We start from the raw sequence: 13,551 nt of genomic DNA on the forward strand, positions 1-13,551 counted from the left end.
GGCACATCAGGAAGGCCAGGGCCGGGAAACTCTGAGCTCTTGTCCTCACCAGACCTCACCGGATGAGAAACTGAGGCCTGTTCTTCCGTGAGCCTCAGTTTCCTCTCCAGTGATGAAAACTGATGGCGGCTGCCCCATCCTCCTTGAGTTGGCTTTGGGGGAATCCAGTGAAATAATCGAGCATTTCCTGAGAAGATACTGGGTGCCCAGCAGTGAGATTACACCTTGGGTCTGCTCTTACAAGTGCAGACTCCATTTGCTCCAGCACTATTCCAGGGACAGGGGCAAAGATGAACTAGACCTGGAGGGGATCATTTCTGCAGTTAAAGTGACAGGTCCCTAGGTTCGTTATTCTACTTTTTTAGTATATTTGAAATTATTCTTAATTTTAAATCAATGTTTAGGGAAGAAGAGAAAACTACTCTCTGGAGTTAGATTGCTTGATCCAAGATCTGCCACTTGGAAAGTTACCTAACGTCTCTGTGCCCCGGTTTTCCCATCAGTAGAAGGGGGACACTAGTCTGTGACCGGCCTCTTAAGAGTCTTTGTAGAGCCGGGTACGGTGGCACTCTCCTGTAGTCCCAGTTATTCTAGAGGCAAGAAGATCACAAAGCCCAGGCCAGCCTGGGCAATGTAGCCAGACCCTGTCTCAAACTTTCAAAAGGGTTGAGGGTGTGTATCTCAGTGGTGGAGCATCCCTGGGCTCAATCCCCTGCACTGAAGAAGAGAGAGTGAATCTGCAGAGATTAAATAAGTAGATGCACAGTCCCTGGGTTAGTGGTATGCATAGGTGATAAAGGAGTGTTAACCATTATTCCCAGACACTGGGCACCAAAGTACAATGAGTTGTTGCACCCAAGCCATCACCACGAGCTTCCCAGACTTAGGGCCAACTCTGGAGCTCTTTCCAATCATTCCTGCTACTTGGAACCTGAGTTTGGGTTTAGAGCAAATCCTGAAACAAGGATCTGAATGCAAACAATTTGTTTGGGAGGAGCGGTCGGGAAGCAACAGCAAAAGCAGGAGAGTGACAACAGAAGAGATGAGGCCCCACCACAAACCGCGACGCCCCTCCCACCCGGAGTTCTGGGAACCCGTGGAGAGCTTGTGCTCAGAGTGGACCTGAGGGAGAGCAAGGGAGCCGCGGGCTTCCCAGTTCTGCAATCATACAGGTTACTCCGATAGCCCCCTGGGAAAGAGACAGGTGTGGATAGGTGGAAGGCACTCAGGTAGCCATGGAGGCGTGGGGAAAACCCAGCGCATGTGCCACAGAATCCTCTGTGCGTGCTCATTAAGTGGTCCTCTGACACTGCTTGAAACCTGGTCAGTATGGGGTCTCACCACCTTCGGAATCAGCTCCTTCCCGGCCAGATGGCCCTGACTCTTCATTACACCAGGGATAATAAGGGCAAAAGCAATTCTGTACTGTGTTGTGATGACAGCAGCCCCTGGGACAGGACGGTGAGTGTGTGGCTTAGGTCGGCCACCTCCCTGCTATATCCATCAAGCAAACACCTCTTCTCAGTCCTAGTACCCTCATGGGGAGCCAGGCTGGAGCCCCAGAATCTTTCTGAAGGCAGCTTTAGGCATCTGTTATCGTCCCATTCAGTGAATCCAGTTTGCCCACCCTGCCCCAGCGCTTATGAAACTGGGGGAATCCTGGACCCTGAACTGGATAGAGCTCTGCCATGTCCCAGTCTTGCTGTAGGATTCTAGCTTAGACATTCAACTTCTCTGGACCTCCCCACTTCTCTCTGGGTAGAATGAAGGGACAGACCCAAGTGAGATAGAGGTGAGTTTAGGTGCAGGTAGGAAGAGCCTGCTCTTTGACAATCAAGTAGTGAGTTAGGCAGGTTGCATCACCACTTTGAGTCTCAGTATCATCTTCGGTAAGCGGGGTCATTAAGTTCAGTCTCTGTGTTATTGTAACTGTCAAAGGTAATGGATATGAAGGGAAGCTCCCTATGTGAACAGGAGCTCCAGTAAGTGTTCCCTGTAATTGTCATCATCATGATCATCATCAAGTTCATTTAAAGCCCCTTTTAGCTCTAAGATTCTATAACCTTGTACAATGCCCTCACCCAAGAGTCTTTTCTTGGGTGGGAAAATAGGCAGCGGTCCTGATTTTGTGTAAAAGAGCCTTCTAATAAGGACAGGAAGAGCATAATAGCCCTAAATAATTGCTTTAACTTTAGCACAAGCTGTCAAGGGTCCTAATTGGCCGCCGGGTAATAACAGCAGCCATCTGCATTCACAGTGATTTAGTGACCGGGCTCTGCCCAAGCAGGCCCGTGGTGATCAGAGCTGGACGGGGTGATATTTCTCCCTCTGGTGGGAGTAGCCGTGTGTGCTGTAGGAGATTATCTCATTCTGTTTTAATGACCGACCAGTTGAACCCAACCAAAAGGAAGCCGTGGTCACCGGCAGTCACTATGGATTTTTTCTCTTTCTAAAGACAGTGTTCCTAGGCGAACAGCGGCGTATCTGGAGCGTGATCATGCCTCTTGCTGGTTTGTCTCATTGCCCAAGAAGGTCTCTTTGGGGAAGATTTAGTCCCTCAATTAGGGCAAATTGATTTCTGCTTTCTACAGAGTCACTGTTCCAAAAAGAAGGGGGAGCGGGGGAGAAAAGCCATATTAATCTTCGTGTGCAGGCGCGGGGAGAGCTGGAGCATTGTGGCCTTCCCCACTCTGGTGCATGTGTGTAGAGAACCTTTTCTGTGCACAGATTTTAATTGTTCTGACCCCGGAGATGCCAGGTAACACAACAGGAAGCACCCTTCATCATGCAGAAGTTTCTGGAATGGCAAGCCAGAATGGCTGGAGCAGCATCTCCCAGGGCACCTAAGATGATTTCCAGTGATGCAAAGACTTTATATGAGTACCCCTGGATCATGTGTCAGGAAAGGTTTCTCCTTCCAATTCTCTTTCATTTCTTGTCCTCCCCTTACATGGAGAGTCTCTGGTAGTTTTCCAGATTTTCCTTCTTGACAGAGACAGCAGACCTTGAGCTCACTGTCAGAAAGGCAGGAGTATACCTCAAAAACCTAAGACCATTGTTTTTTTCAGTTGTTGAGGAGTTTTATTTATTAGATCTAGACTATAAATGATACCAATTTTTCATTAGATAAGTGTTTAAATTTCATTTTTAAAGTAAGTTGAATTTAACAAAAAATTAATCTAAAAATGGATTGATTTTTAAGAAAATGCTAAAGAAATTGCAATAAAGTAGGTGGATGTGGCAAAAATCATGAAAGTAGTATATGAGGACCAGAGGATAAGGAAAGCATCCATTTTCTACAGAGGAGCCAGAAATTTGCTGTCTATGTTGCCTTGAGCAAGGTTCTTGGTTTCTCTGAGCCTCAGTTTTATCATCTGTCCAATGGGGAGATGGTCAAATACAGAGCCTGTTGGTATAAGCCAAGGGGAGTAAAATATGTGAAGCCACTTTGCAGATCATGTGCCTTCCCGCAAAAATGATTCATTTTTCTAAGGGACTAGAAAAAGAAAATACCCAACCAGGAGAGCCTAACTTGAAACACAGCTCTGCTGTTAACGACATGCCAGCGGCGGTCCCTTGCCTTTTTTGCCCTTAGCTGTTTGGATGTAAAATGAAGAAGCTGAACCATTCCAATGGTCTCCAGGTCTGGCTGTGCATCAGCATCATCTGTGGGTCAAGTAGAACTAACACTGCCAGACACCACCCAGGGTCTGCCAATCACAGTGTTCTGCCCTGGTGCCCTGGTGCCCTGGTGGCTGTAGTAAAGAGCTGCCCCGGGGGTGATTTGGAGGCATCTGCTGATTTAGAGGACGCTTCCAGCTCTAACTCTTGATTGAGCCAAGTTCAGAGCAGGATTTGGGGCTCAGTTTAAGGGAAGTGATCACCACAGGGGCTGGCAGAGCAAGAGCCCAGCAGCTCTGGGCAGGTGCCTCTGGGCCTCCTACAAGACCCAGGCCTGGGCCCTTGAGGACCATCTGATCCAAAGCGCCAATTCAGAGACAATACGGAGACCCAGAGGAGGTAAATGCTCCTGTGCTGGAGATGGGCGCCCAGCCCAGTCTCCTGATTCTCAGTCAGTGAAACTTGCCCAGCACCACAGCTTCCCCAGGCGAGACAGACAAGGTATTGGACCAGTTGTTGTTGTTGTTTAATTGAGGCAAATGTTGCAAACAGAGGTCCTAAGGATCCAGTTCCAGAGCTTTAACAAATGTGTACATCTGGAAGGTCAACACCCTGATCAAGACAGAGAACAAAACTGGCCCCAGTAACTTCCCTGGTGCCCGCTTCTGTTCAGTCCCCACACCCCAAGGGCAAACACTTCTTAATTCTGTCATAGATTTTTTAACTGTTAATGAGCTTCGAATAAATGTAATCATTCATGGAGTTCTTTTTGGTGTGTCTGACTTCTTGGTTCAACATGATACCTTTGAAATCCACACGTGTGGTTGGAGGTATCCGTGGTTTGTTGTGTTATTGAGTAGTAAGCTATTATGTGACTATACCACACTGCCCCTTCTGTTGATAGACTTACAGGCCATTTCTAGTTTGGGGCTATTACAAATAAAGCTTTTTCTTTTTCTTTTCTTTTTTTTTCTACTTTCTGTGGGTATAGGTTCCTATTTCTCTTAGAATGGAGTGGTAGGTATAGGACAGATGGGTGTCTAGCTTTATAGGAAGCACTCAAACAGCTCCCCACAGTGATGGCACCCTTGACCCTCTCCAGCAGGGAGCAGGAGCACCCGTGGATCTCCCTCTGCCCCACCTGCTGCTGCTCCAGTTTTGACCATTCCAGTAAGCATGCGCTAAGTGGCATCTCCGGCTGTTCATTCACATTCCCCCATGACAAGTGAACTGAACGCCTTTTCAAAGGCTTATTGGCCATTTGCGTTTCCATTTATTTGTGAAATGTCTTTTCGGGTGTTTTGCCCACTGTTCATTTGGTTGTCTTTTCATTACTGACTTCTTAGGAATTCTCTATCTTTACTGGATACATGGCCTTTGTCAGCTATGAGTGTCACCAGACTGTGGCCTACCCTGTCACATCCTTACCAGTGTCTTAATTTTAATCAAATCCAGTTGATCCATTTTTTCCTGCCTCAAGTCCACAAAGGTATCCCCCTGTGCTTTCATCAGGAAGCCTCAGCTTTTATGCTTTAGTTATGACCCCTCTGAAATGACTTTCCGTGTGGTCCTAGGTGGCAATTAGGGCTCATTTTTTAAAATATATTTTTAGTTGTAGTTGGACACAATACCTTTATTTTATTTATTTATTTTTATATGGTGCTGAGGATCAAACCCAGCACCTCACACGTGCTAGGCAAGGCTCTAACTCTGAGCTCATTTCTGTTCATACATGTAGCCAGTTGTTCTGGTGTAAGTTGTTGGAACCTCTGTTTCCTCATTGAAGGACCTTGATGCCTCGGTCACTGGATAGGTTGACAGCATACACGTGAGTCCACTTCCGACCTCTGTTCCGCTCTCTCCACCTCTCTGTTTACTCTTTGCTTACTCTTTGCACACTGTTCTGATTATTTTACAGTTATAATTTGTTTTGAAATTTCTGTAAGTCCTCCAACTTTGTTCTCTTTCAAGATTGTTTGGATTCTTCTAGTTCCTTTACATGCCCGTATAAACCTTAGAAAATAAAACTCACCCCAGGGAGCTCCCCCATGCCCACTTCTGTCAACTTCAGAAGGTCACTGTGATTTGGGGGGCCTGCCCTGGGTACAGATCAGTTTGAAGAAAACTTGACTCTTCACAATAGGGAGTCTTCCAATCTATAAATACGACATTCCCCCATTTATTTGGGTTGCCTAACCATGAGGCTACCATAAAGGCTATTTTTATTCAACTTTCCAGTTGGTTTTGGCTATTATATAGAAACACGATCTTTTTTAGAACTTTACAGCTTCATTGAGGTATAATTTACATTCCATAAAAACCATCTAGTTTTGGTCTGCAGCTCAGGGTATTTTTAAATAAATACAGTTGTGAAACTATCACTATAATCCAGTTTTTAAATATTTCTATCACTCAAAAAAATAGTTCCTCAGTGCCTGTTTGCAGCCAATCCCTGCCCCCAGCCCAGCTCCATGTAACCATGTAACCACCGATCTTTTTGTCCCTGTAGCTTCACCTTTCTAGAAATTTCAGTCTTTTTTTATGGAACTAGGGATTGAACCCAGGGTTGCTCTACCAATGAGCTACATGCCCAGCCCTTTTTTTTTTTTTTTTTTTTTTTGAGACAGAGTATTGCTAATTGCTGAGACTGGCCTCAAATCTTCCATCCTCCTGCCTCAAACTCCCAAACTGCTGCAATTACAGGCATGCACCACCACCACACCTTGTTTATAATATCTACTCTTATATCTTTAGCTTCTGTAACCTAGAATAGCATTTTTGAGGTTCACCCATATTGTTACATTAACTCACTCCTTTTTGTATGGCTGATAGTATTCCACTTATTACCACATTTTCTTTATCCATTCATCCATTGATAGACATTTAGGTGCTTTCTAACTTGGAGCTAGTATAAATATCACTGTTGGAAACATTGATGTGCAAGTGTTTGTGAGAACATGTGTGTTCATCTCTCTGAGGTTCATACCTAGGAGTGGAATTGCTGGGTCCCATTGTAACTCTGTGTTTAACTGTTTGAAGAAGTTCCAGACTATTTTCCAGAGTGGCTGCAAGATTTTGCATTCCTTTCAACAATGTGTGAACTCTCTGATTTCTCACAACCTTGTCAACTCTTGTTATTGTCTGACTTTGTGATTATAGTCATCCTGCTAGGTGTGGAGTGGTATTTATTGTGGTTTTAATTTGCATCTCCCTGATAACTAATGTTGTCAAGCATTTTTTTATGTGCTTATTGACCATTTTGTATTGTCTTTGCAGAAGTATCTATTCATATCTTTTGCCCATTTTTTAAATTGAGGCAAATACATGTAGCATACAATTAGCCATCTTAAAGCATACAGTGGTATTTAGTATATTTGAAATGTTATACAACTATCATCTCTAGCAGGTTCCAAAATATTACTCCAAAAGGAAACCCCACATGCATTAATAACCACTGCTCCTTCCCCTGACCCCAGTACCTGGCAATCGCTAATTTACTTTCTGTCTCTGTAAATTTAGCTATTCCATAATTTCATTTTTGGATTATTCAAAATGTGACCTTCAAATTTGGGAGGTATATATTTGGGGGGTATATTAGAGATAGAATTGTGGAATCATATGATAATTCTATCTTTAACATCCTGAAAAAACACTAAACTTTTTTCTAAAAGCATTTTGCCCACTTTTTTAATGGGTTTTCTTTTTATTATTGAGTCATCGCAGTTCTCTGTATACTCTGCCTGTGTGTGTCCTTTATCAGACACATGATTTGTATATGGTTTCTTCCAGTCTGTAGGTTGTCTCTTCACTTTCTTAATCATGTCCTGTGATGCATAAAAAAAAAAATGTTTAATGTGTAAGTTATTTTTTCTTTTGTGCTTGGGCATTTTGTCTTAAGACACAATTGTCTAATCCAAGGTGGTGAAGATTTACCCCTGTGTTTCCTTGAAGAGTTTTATGATTTTAGCTCTTACATATAGACATTTTATCTATTTTGAGTTAATTGCATAGTAGGTGAAGAAGGGATCCAACTTACTATACTTTTTATTTTTCTTTGCAATGCTGGCGATCAAACCAAAGGCCTTTGCATGCTAAGCAAGCACTCGACCATAGAGCTCCACCCTCAGCCCCGACTCAATTCTTTTGCATGTAGAAATCAAATAGTACCAGCACCATTTGTTGAAAAGACTCTTCTTTCTCCCATCAAATGGTTTCAGGAAAATCAATTAATCCTAAATCTGAGTGTTTTATTTCTGGATTCTCAATTCTGTTCTATTGACTTATATTTTCTTTCTGCCATTATCCCACTGTCTTAATTACTGTAGTTTTGAAGCAAATTTTAAAATCAAGTAATGTGAGTCTTCTGACTTTTTCTTTTCCAAAAGATGGCTTTGCTCTTCTGGACCCCTTGCATTGCCATATAAATTTTAGGATCAGCTTGTTGATTGTCAGTTTCTGTAAAGCAGATAGCCATGGTTTAAACAGCATTAAGTCTGTTTCTACGTTTTGGAGGTATTACTATCTTAATAATTTATGATCCATTAACAAGGGATATCTTTCCATTTATTTTGGTGTTTAACTTCTTTCAGTGATATTCTATTTTTTAGAGTAGCATTGTGTGTGTGTGTGTGTGTGTGTGTGTGTGTGTGTGTGTGTGTGTGTTTAAGAGAGAGACAGAGAGAGAGAGAGAGAGAGAGAGAGAGAGAAACAGAGAGAGAGGGAGATTCTGGGGACCAAACCCAGGGCTTCCTACAGGCTAAACAAGCTCTCAACCAGGGACCTACATCCCCAGCCCCATTTTGCACTTCTTTTGTTACAATGTAAATGTTATCTTTACCATCTTAATTGCATTTTCCAGTTGTTCTTTATTTGCTGGTGATTAGAAATTCAATTGAGGTTTGAAATATTGACCTGTATTCTGAGGTCCTGCTAAGTTTACTTGTTTGTTCAAGATTCTTTGTAGATTTACAGGATTTTCTGTGTAATGATATTATCTACAGTTGAAGACACTGTTGCCTTTTTCTATCAGATCTTTATGCCCTTTCTTTCTTTCTTTTTACCAGTTGCACTGGCTAGAAATTCTAGTACAGGGTTGAATAACAGTGGTGAAAGCACACAGCCTTTCTCCTGATCCTAGGGGGAAAACATTCAATCACCACTAAGCATGGTATAAGCTAGAGGGTTTTTAGGTTTTGGTTTAGGCTTGGGGTTGTTTGTGTATTTATTTGTTTTAGCCATCCTAGCAGTTTTATAAAGGATTCTTACCCTAATTAAAATCAAAGACACAAGTATTAAGGCTGAGACTTTTAGTAGAAAGAGACTATTATTTGATTTTTATTCAAAACAACTTTTCCAGACAAGAGTCAGATCCAACCCACAGGAAAATAAGCAAAAAAGGAAAATGTTGTCATATATAAGAGAAAAGAAAGGGGGAAAGGCTATAATCCCAGCAGCCAGGGAGGCTGAGACACAAGAATCATGAATTCAAAGCCAGCCTCAGCAATGGTGAGGCACTAAGCAACTCAGTGAGACCCTGTCTCTAAGTACGATACAAAATAGGGCTGAGGATGTGGCTCAGTGGTTGAGTGCCCCTGAATTCAATCCCCAGTAAACTCCCCCTCACAAAAAAAAAAAAAAAGGGAGAAATAGAACACTCTCAAGGGACAGATCCTTTTAAAGAATAGAGGGACAGCATGCCTCTCCTGCTTTCCAGTTTTATTGAGGGTCCCAGAGAAGTTTCCAGAGAGTCCCACCCAGATCCATCTCTTAATTTTTGACTGACTACAGGATGACATCAGACTTTAAGTCCCCACTGCCATGACCACTCTAAATCACTTTGGCCCATTGGTTCTAATTATTCTTACATATTTTATGGTTAGGGGAAATTATCCTTATCTCCCTGAGTTCCAGGATCTGGTCTGTGTAAGGGTCACAAAAATCACCACCTCACACCCTTCATGGTAACTTGTATTCTTATTAGCATTTCAGGGCCTTTCATTCTCCTGCAGATAGCAGGTAGTTTGCTGAGGAATGTAACATCTTGCAGACTTAAGCCAGGGAGGACTGCAGGTAAAGTGCTTCTTAAAAGTGAAATCATTCCATATGAATTTCATGATTCTTTTATCTATTTCTACAAGAAATGCTGTTGGGATTTTGATTGGCATTGCATTGAACTTATAGAGAACTTTTGGTAATATCGCCATTTTGATGATGTTGGTTCTGCCTATCCATGAGCAGGGTATATTTTTCCATCTTCTAAGGTCTTCTTCTATATCTTTCTTTAGTGTTCTGTAATTTTCATTGTATAAATCTTTCACCTCTTTTGTTAGGTTGATTCCCAAGTATTTTATTTTTGGGGGGGATATTGTGAACGGGGTAGTTTTCCTCATTTCCGTTTCAGAGGATTTGTCGCTGATATACAGGAATGCCTTTGATTTATGCGTGTTGATCTTATATCCGGCCACTTTGCTGAATTCATTTATTAGCTCTAATAGCTTCTTTGTAGACCCTTTTGGGTCTGCTAGGTATAGAATCATATCATCTGCAAATAGTGATAATTTAAGTTCTTCTTTTCCTATTTTTATGCCTTTAATTTCTTTCGTCTGTCTAATTGCTCTGGCCAGTGTTTCGAGGACTATAAGATACCATCTCACTCCAGTAAGATTGGCAGCCATTAGGAAGTCAAACAACAATAAGTGCTGGAGAGGATGCGGGGAAAAGGGCACTCTTGTTCATTGCTGGTGGGACTGCAAATTGGTGCAGCCAATTTGGAAAGCAGTATGGAGATTTCTTGGAAAGCTGGGAATGGAACCACCATTTGACCCAGCTATTCCCCTTCTCGGTCTATTCCCTAAAGACCTAATAAGAGCATGCTACAGGGACACTGCTACATCGATGTTCATAGCAGCACAATTCATGATAGCAAGATTGTGGAATCAGCCTAGATGCCCTTCAATAGATGAATGGATAAAAAAAATGTGGCATTTATACACAATGGAGTATTACTCTGCATTAAAAAATGACAAAATCATAGAATTTGGAGGGAAATGGATGGCATTAGAGCAGATTATGCTAAGTGAAGCTAGTCAATCTTTAAAAAACAAATACCAAATGACCCCTTTGATATAAGGGGAGTAAACAAGGACAGGGTAGGGACGAAGAGCTTGAGAAGAAGATGTACATTAAACAGGGATGAGAGGTGGGAGGGAAAGGGAGTGAGAAGGGAAATCACATGGAAAAGGAAGGCGATCCTCAGGGTTATACATAAGGACATATAAGAGGAAAGGAGGGGTAAGACAAGATAATACAAATCGAAGAAATGATTTACAGTAGAAGGGGTAGAGAGAGAAAAGGGGAGGGGAGGGAAGGGGAGGGGAGGGGAGGGGAGGGGGGATAGTAGAGAATAGGACAGACAGCAGAATACATCAGACACTAGAAAGGCAATTTGTCAATCAATGGAAGGGTAACTGATGTGATTCAGCAATCTGTATATGGGGTATAATTGGGAGTTCATAACCCACTTGAATCAAATTGTGAAATATGATGTATTAAGAACTATGTAATGTTTTGAACGACCAACAATAAAAAAAAAAAGGAAAAAAAAAAGTGAAATCATGTGTAGGTCTGCTGAGAGCCACAGCCAGTTTGAATGGCCTCTGGCATTTTGCCAGAAGTAATGGTTGAGAGGTGAGCCATTATTCAGTTGTATATTAGACCTTTACTGTCTGCCTGGGGCACCCACTACTTTGGAGTTCTCTCGAGGATTGCCTGGGGAGTTCCCCGTTGGTTGGGGAAGTTGTGGGAGAGGGAGTTCAGGTTGGTGTGTGGTGTGTTCCTGAAGGAGCTGCGTGGGTGGCGTTTCGGAGAGTTGGGGGTGGGGGAATATGCATGGAGTGCTGTGGGAGTTCGGAAATAAAGTTTGTTCTTGCTTGAGTGGCTCGTGATTTGTGCCCAGCCAGACTGCGGCAGGGGTCAGCGCAGCGGGCCCAGTTTATAGAATTATTCCCTTAACCTCATGTTCCCACCATTGAATCTATCTGTCCCCTATCATGGCTATCTCTTCTTTTATTGGGGGAAGGTGGGGGTAGGGTAGGGGGTGAGTTACACAGGACCGAACTCAGGGACATTCAACCACTGAGCCACATCTCTAGCCTTTTTTTTTTGTATTTAGTGACAGGTCTCACTGAATTGCTTACCACCTCGCTGTTGCTGAGACTGGCTTTGAACTCACAATCCTCCTGCCTCAGCTTCCTAAGCCCTTGGGATTACAAGGGTGCACAACGTTGCCCAGCCCTATTGATTTCCATCTCCTGACTCTTGTTTTTATACATTATCTTTAGGCTCAGATGATTCCCCCACACACCTCCCATCACCTCATCTTGCCAAAGATGTCAATAACAGCTCCAGATTGTGGCCAACCACTTTAGCAACCCTAGCAAAAAGAGAGTCACTTTCCAACAATCCTGAAAACATTCTCCAGACCCATTACTCTGACCAGCTCAGGTCACATGGTCATCCCTGAACCAATCACTGTAGCCAAGGCTGACAGAATGCCCTGATTGGTCAGGCACAAAGCCACATGCTCCTCCCCCTTGGAACCAGGGGATGGGATGTCTCCTTCTGAATCTGTGACCTTGAGAAGGGCAGTTTCCCAAGGAAAAAATAAAGTATAGTTATGAGAAAATAAGGGAAGAAGTCCCAGCCAGGCTTAAGTCACAGATGCCTGTTCCTGTACCAAAGACCTGTGTTGCAGGTCTGGCGCTCTTGCTGGACTCTGAGCCTCAGTTTCCCATTTGCAGTCTGCGGGCAATGACCTCTGCCCTTCTTGGTCCTATCTGAAAGGTCCGGGAGGTGGTACCCCAGCAATCTCTGTCTCAACGGTTGAGGGGGCTGCTGGGAGGTAAGGGAAGGACTGCTGACCTGAGCCCTCTCTCCCCTTCCTCTCCCTCACAGAGCACCTGAAGAAGCCCCTGGAGGACTACATGGCCCTCTTCCCCAGCGTGAGGATCCTCCGCACCAAGAAACGTGAAGGCCTCATAAGGACCCGCATGCTGGGGGCCTCAGCGGCGACTGGGGACGTCATCACCTTCTTGGACTCGCACTGTGAAGCCAATGTCAACTGGCTGCCCCCCTTGCTCGGTAAGGGGGCTGGAGGAGCCTGGAGTGAGCAAGCCACCTGCCCCCCTCCCCTCCCGGCTGCTGCGTGCGGCATCCCCTTGCCCCTGTGGAAGCACCCATCAGATGCCAGGCCCTGGGACTCGGCCACTCAGTCAGCCCTATCCCTTCACTTCTCAGAGAGGGGAGCTGAGACTTGGAGAGGGGACATGTCTAGTGTCTAGTGATGCCTCTCTCCCATTACTTTAAGTTTTGGGAGAAGGCAAGCCAAGGCCATCCCCTGTCAAAAGCCAAATTATGAGGAGACATCTTTATGTAGAGTTAGCAGCAGTGACAGTTCACTGCTGCTGCTGTGCGTGGCAGGTGATAAGCATGACTGATCCACACAAAGCCATGCCAGGCTGGAGTGCCCCCTTCTTGTGATAATGGAGACCAAAGTCCAGAGATACTGAGCGACTCACTGTCCCCTCGGGCTACCCGTGTCAAAGCCACCATCTGTCTGGCGGTTCATTCTCACAGCTCCACACTGCCTCCTGAGCTCATTTCCTCAGGGTGGAGTCCTAGTGGATGCCAGGACAGGGCTGTAGACAGGCAGGAGTCACTGGGTGCTGGGTGCTGGGTGCTGGGTGTGGCTGCAGGCAATGAGCTTAAGCTGACAGCAGGCTTGAAGTCAAGGAGGTGGGAGTCAGGTGAGGGCCAGGGCCAGGCTGGAGCAGCCTTGGGGGGCTACCAACTCAGAAAGTGTGCTCCTCGGGAGTAGATCAGTTGGCCTCCCTCACAGAGCTCAGGGGCAGAGAAGACGAGGTGGAGGGTACC

General features: G+C 44.4%; 1 protein-coding gene across 2 annotated transcripts in view; it reads left to right on the plus strand.

Moving 5' to 3' along the window:
• The window catches only part of Galnt10 (polypeptide N-acetylgalactosaminyltransferase 10), a 246,371-nt gene that overhangs the window by 182,948 nt on the left and 49,872 nt on the right, over positions 1 to 13,551 (plus strand). For both annotated transcript variants that reach the window (XM_077801874.1, XM_026388324.2), the window contains exon 5: positions 12,574 to 12,759. In XM_077801874.1, coding sequence (XP_077658000.1) covers positions 12,574 to 12,759 — 186 coding nt within the window. The remainder of the gene's footprint in view (positions 1 to 12,573; positions 12,760 to 13,551) is intronic.

Source organism: Urocitellus parryii, chromosome 1 (assembly GCF_045843805.1).
Source record: "Urocitellus parryii isolate mUroPar1 chromosome 1, mUroPar1.hap1, whole genome shotgun sequence".
Taxonomy (NCBI): Eukaryota; Metazoa; Chordata; class Mammalia; order Rodentia; family Sciuridae; genus Urocitellus; species Urocitellus parryii.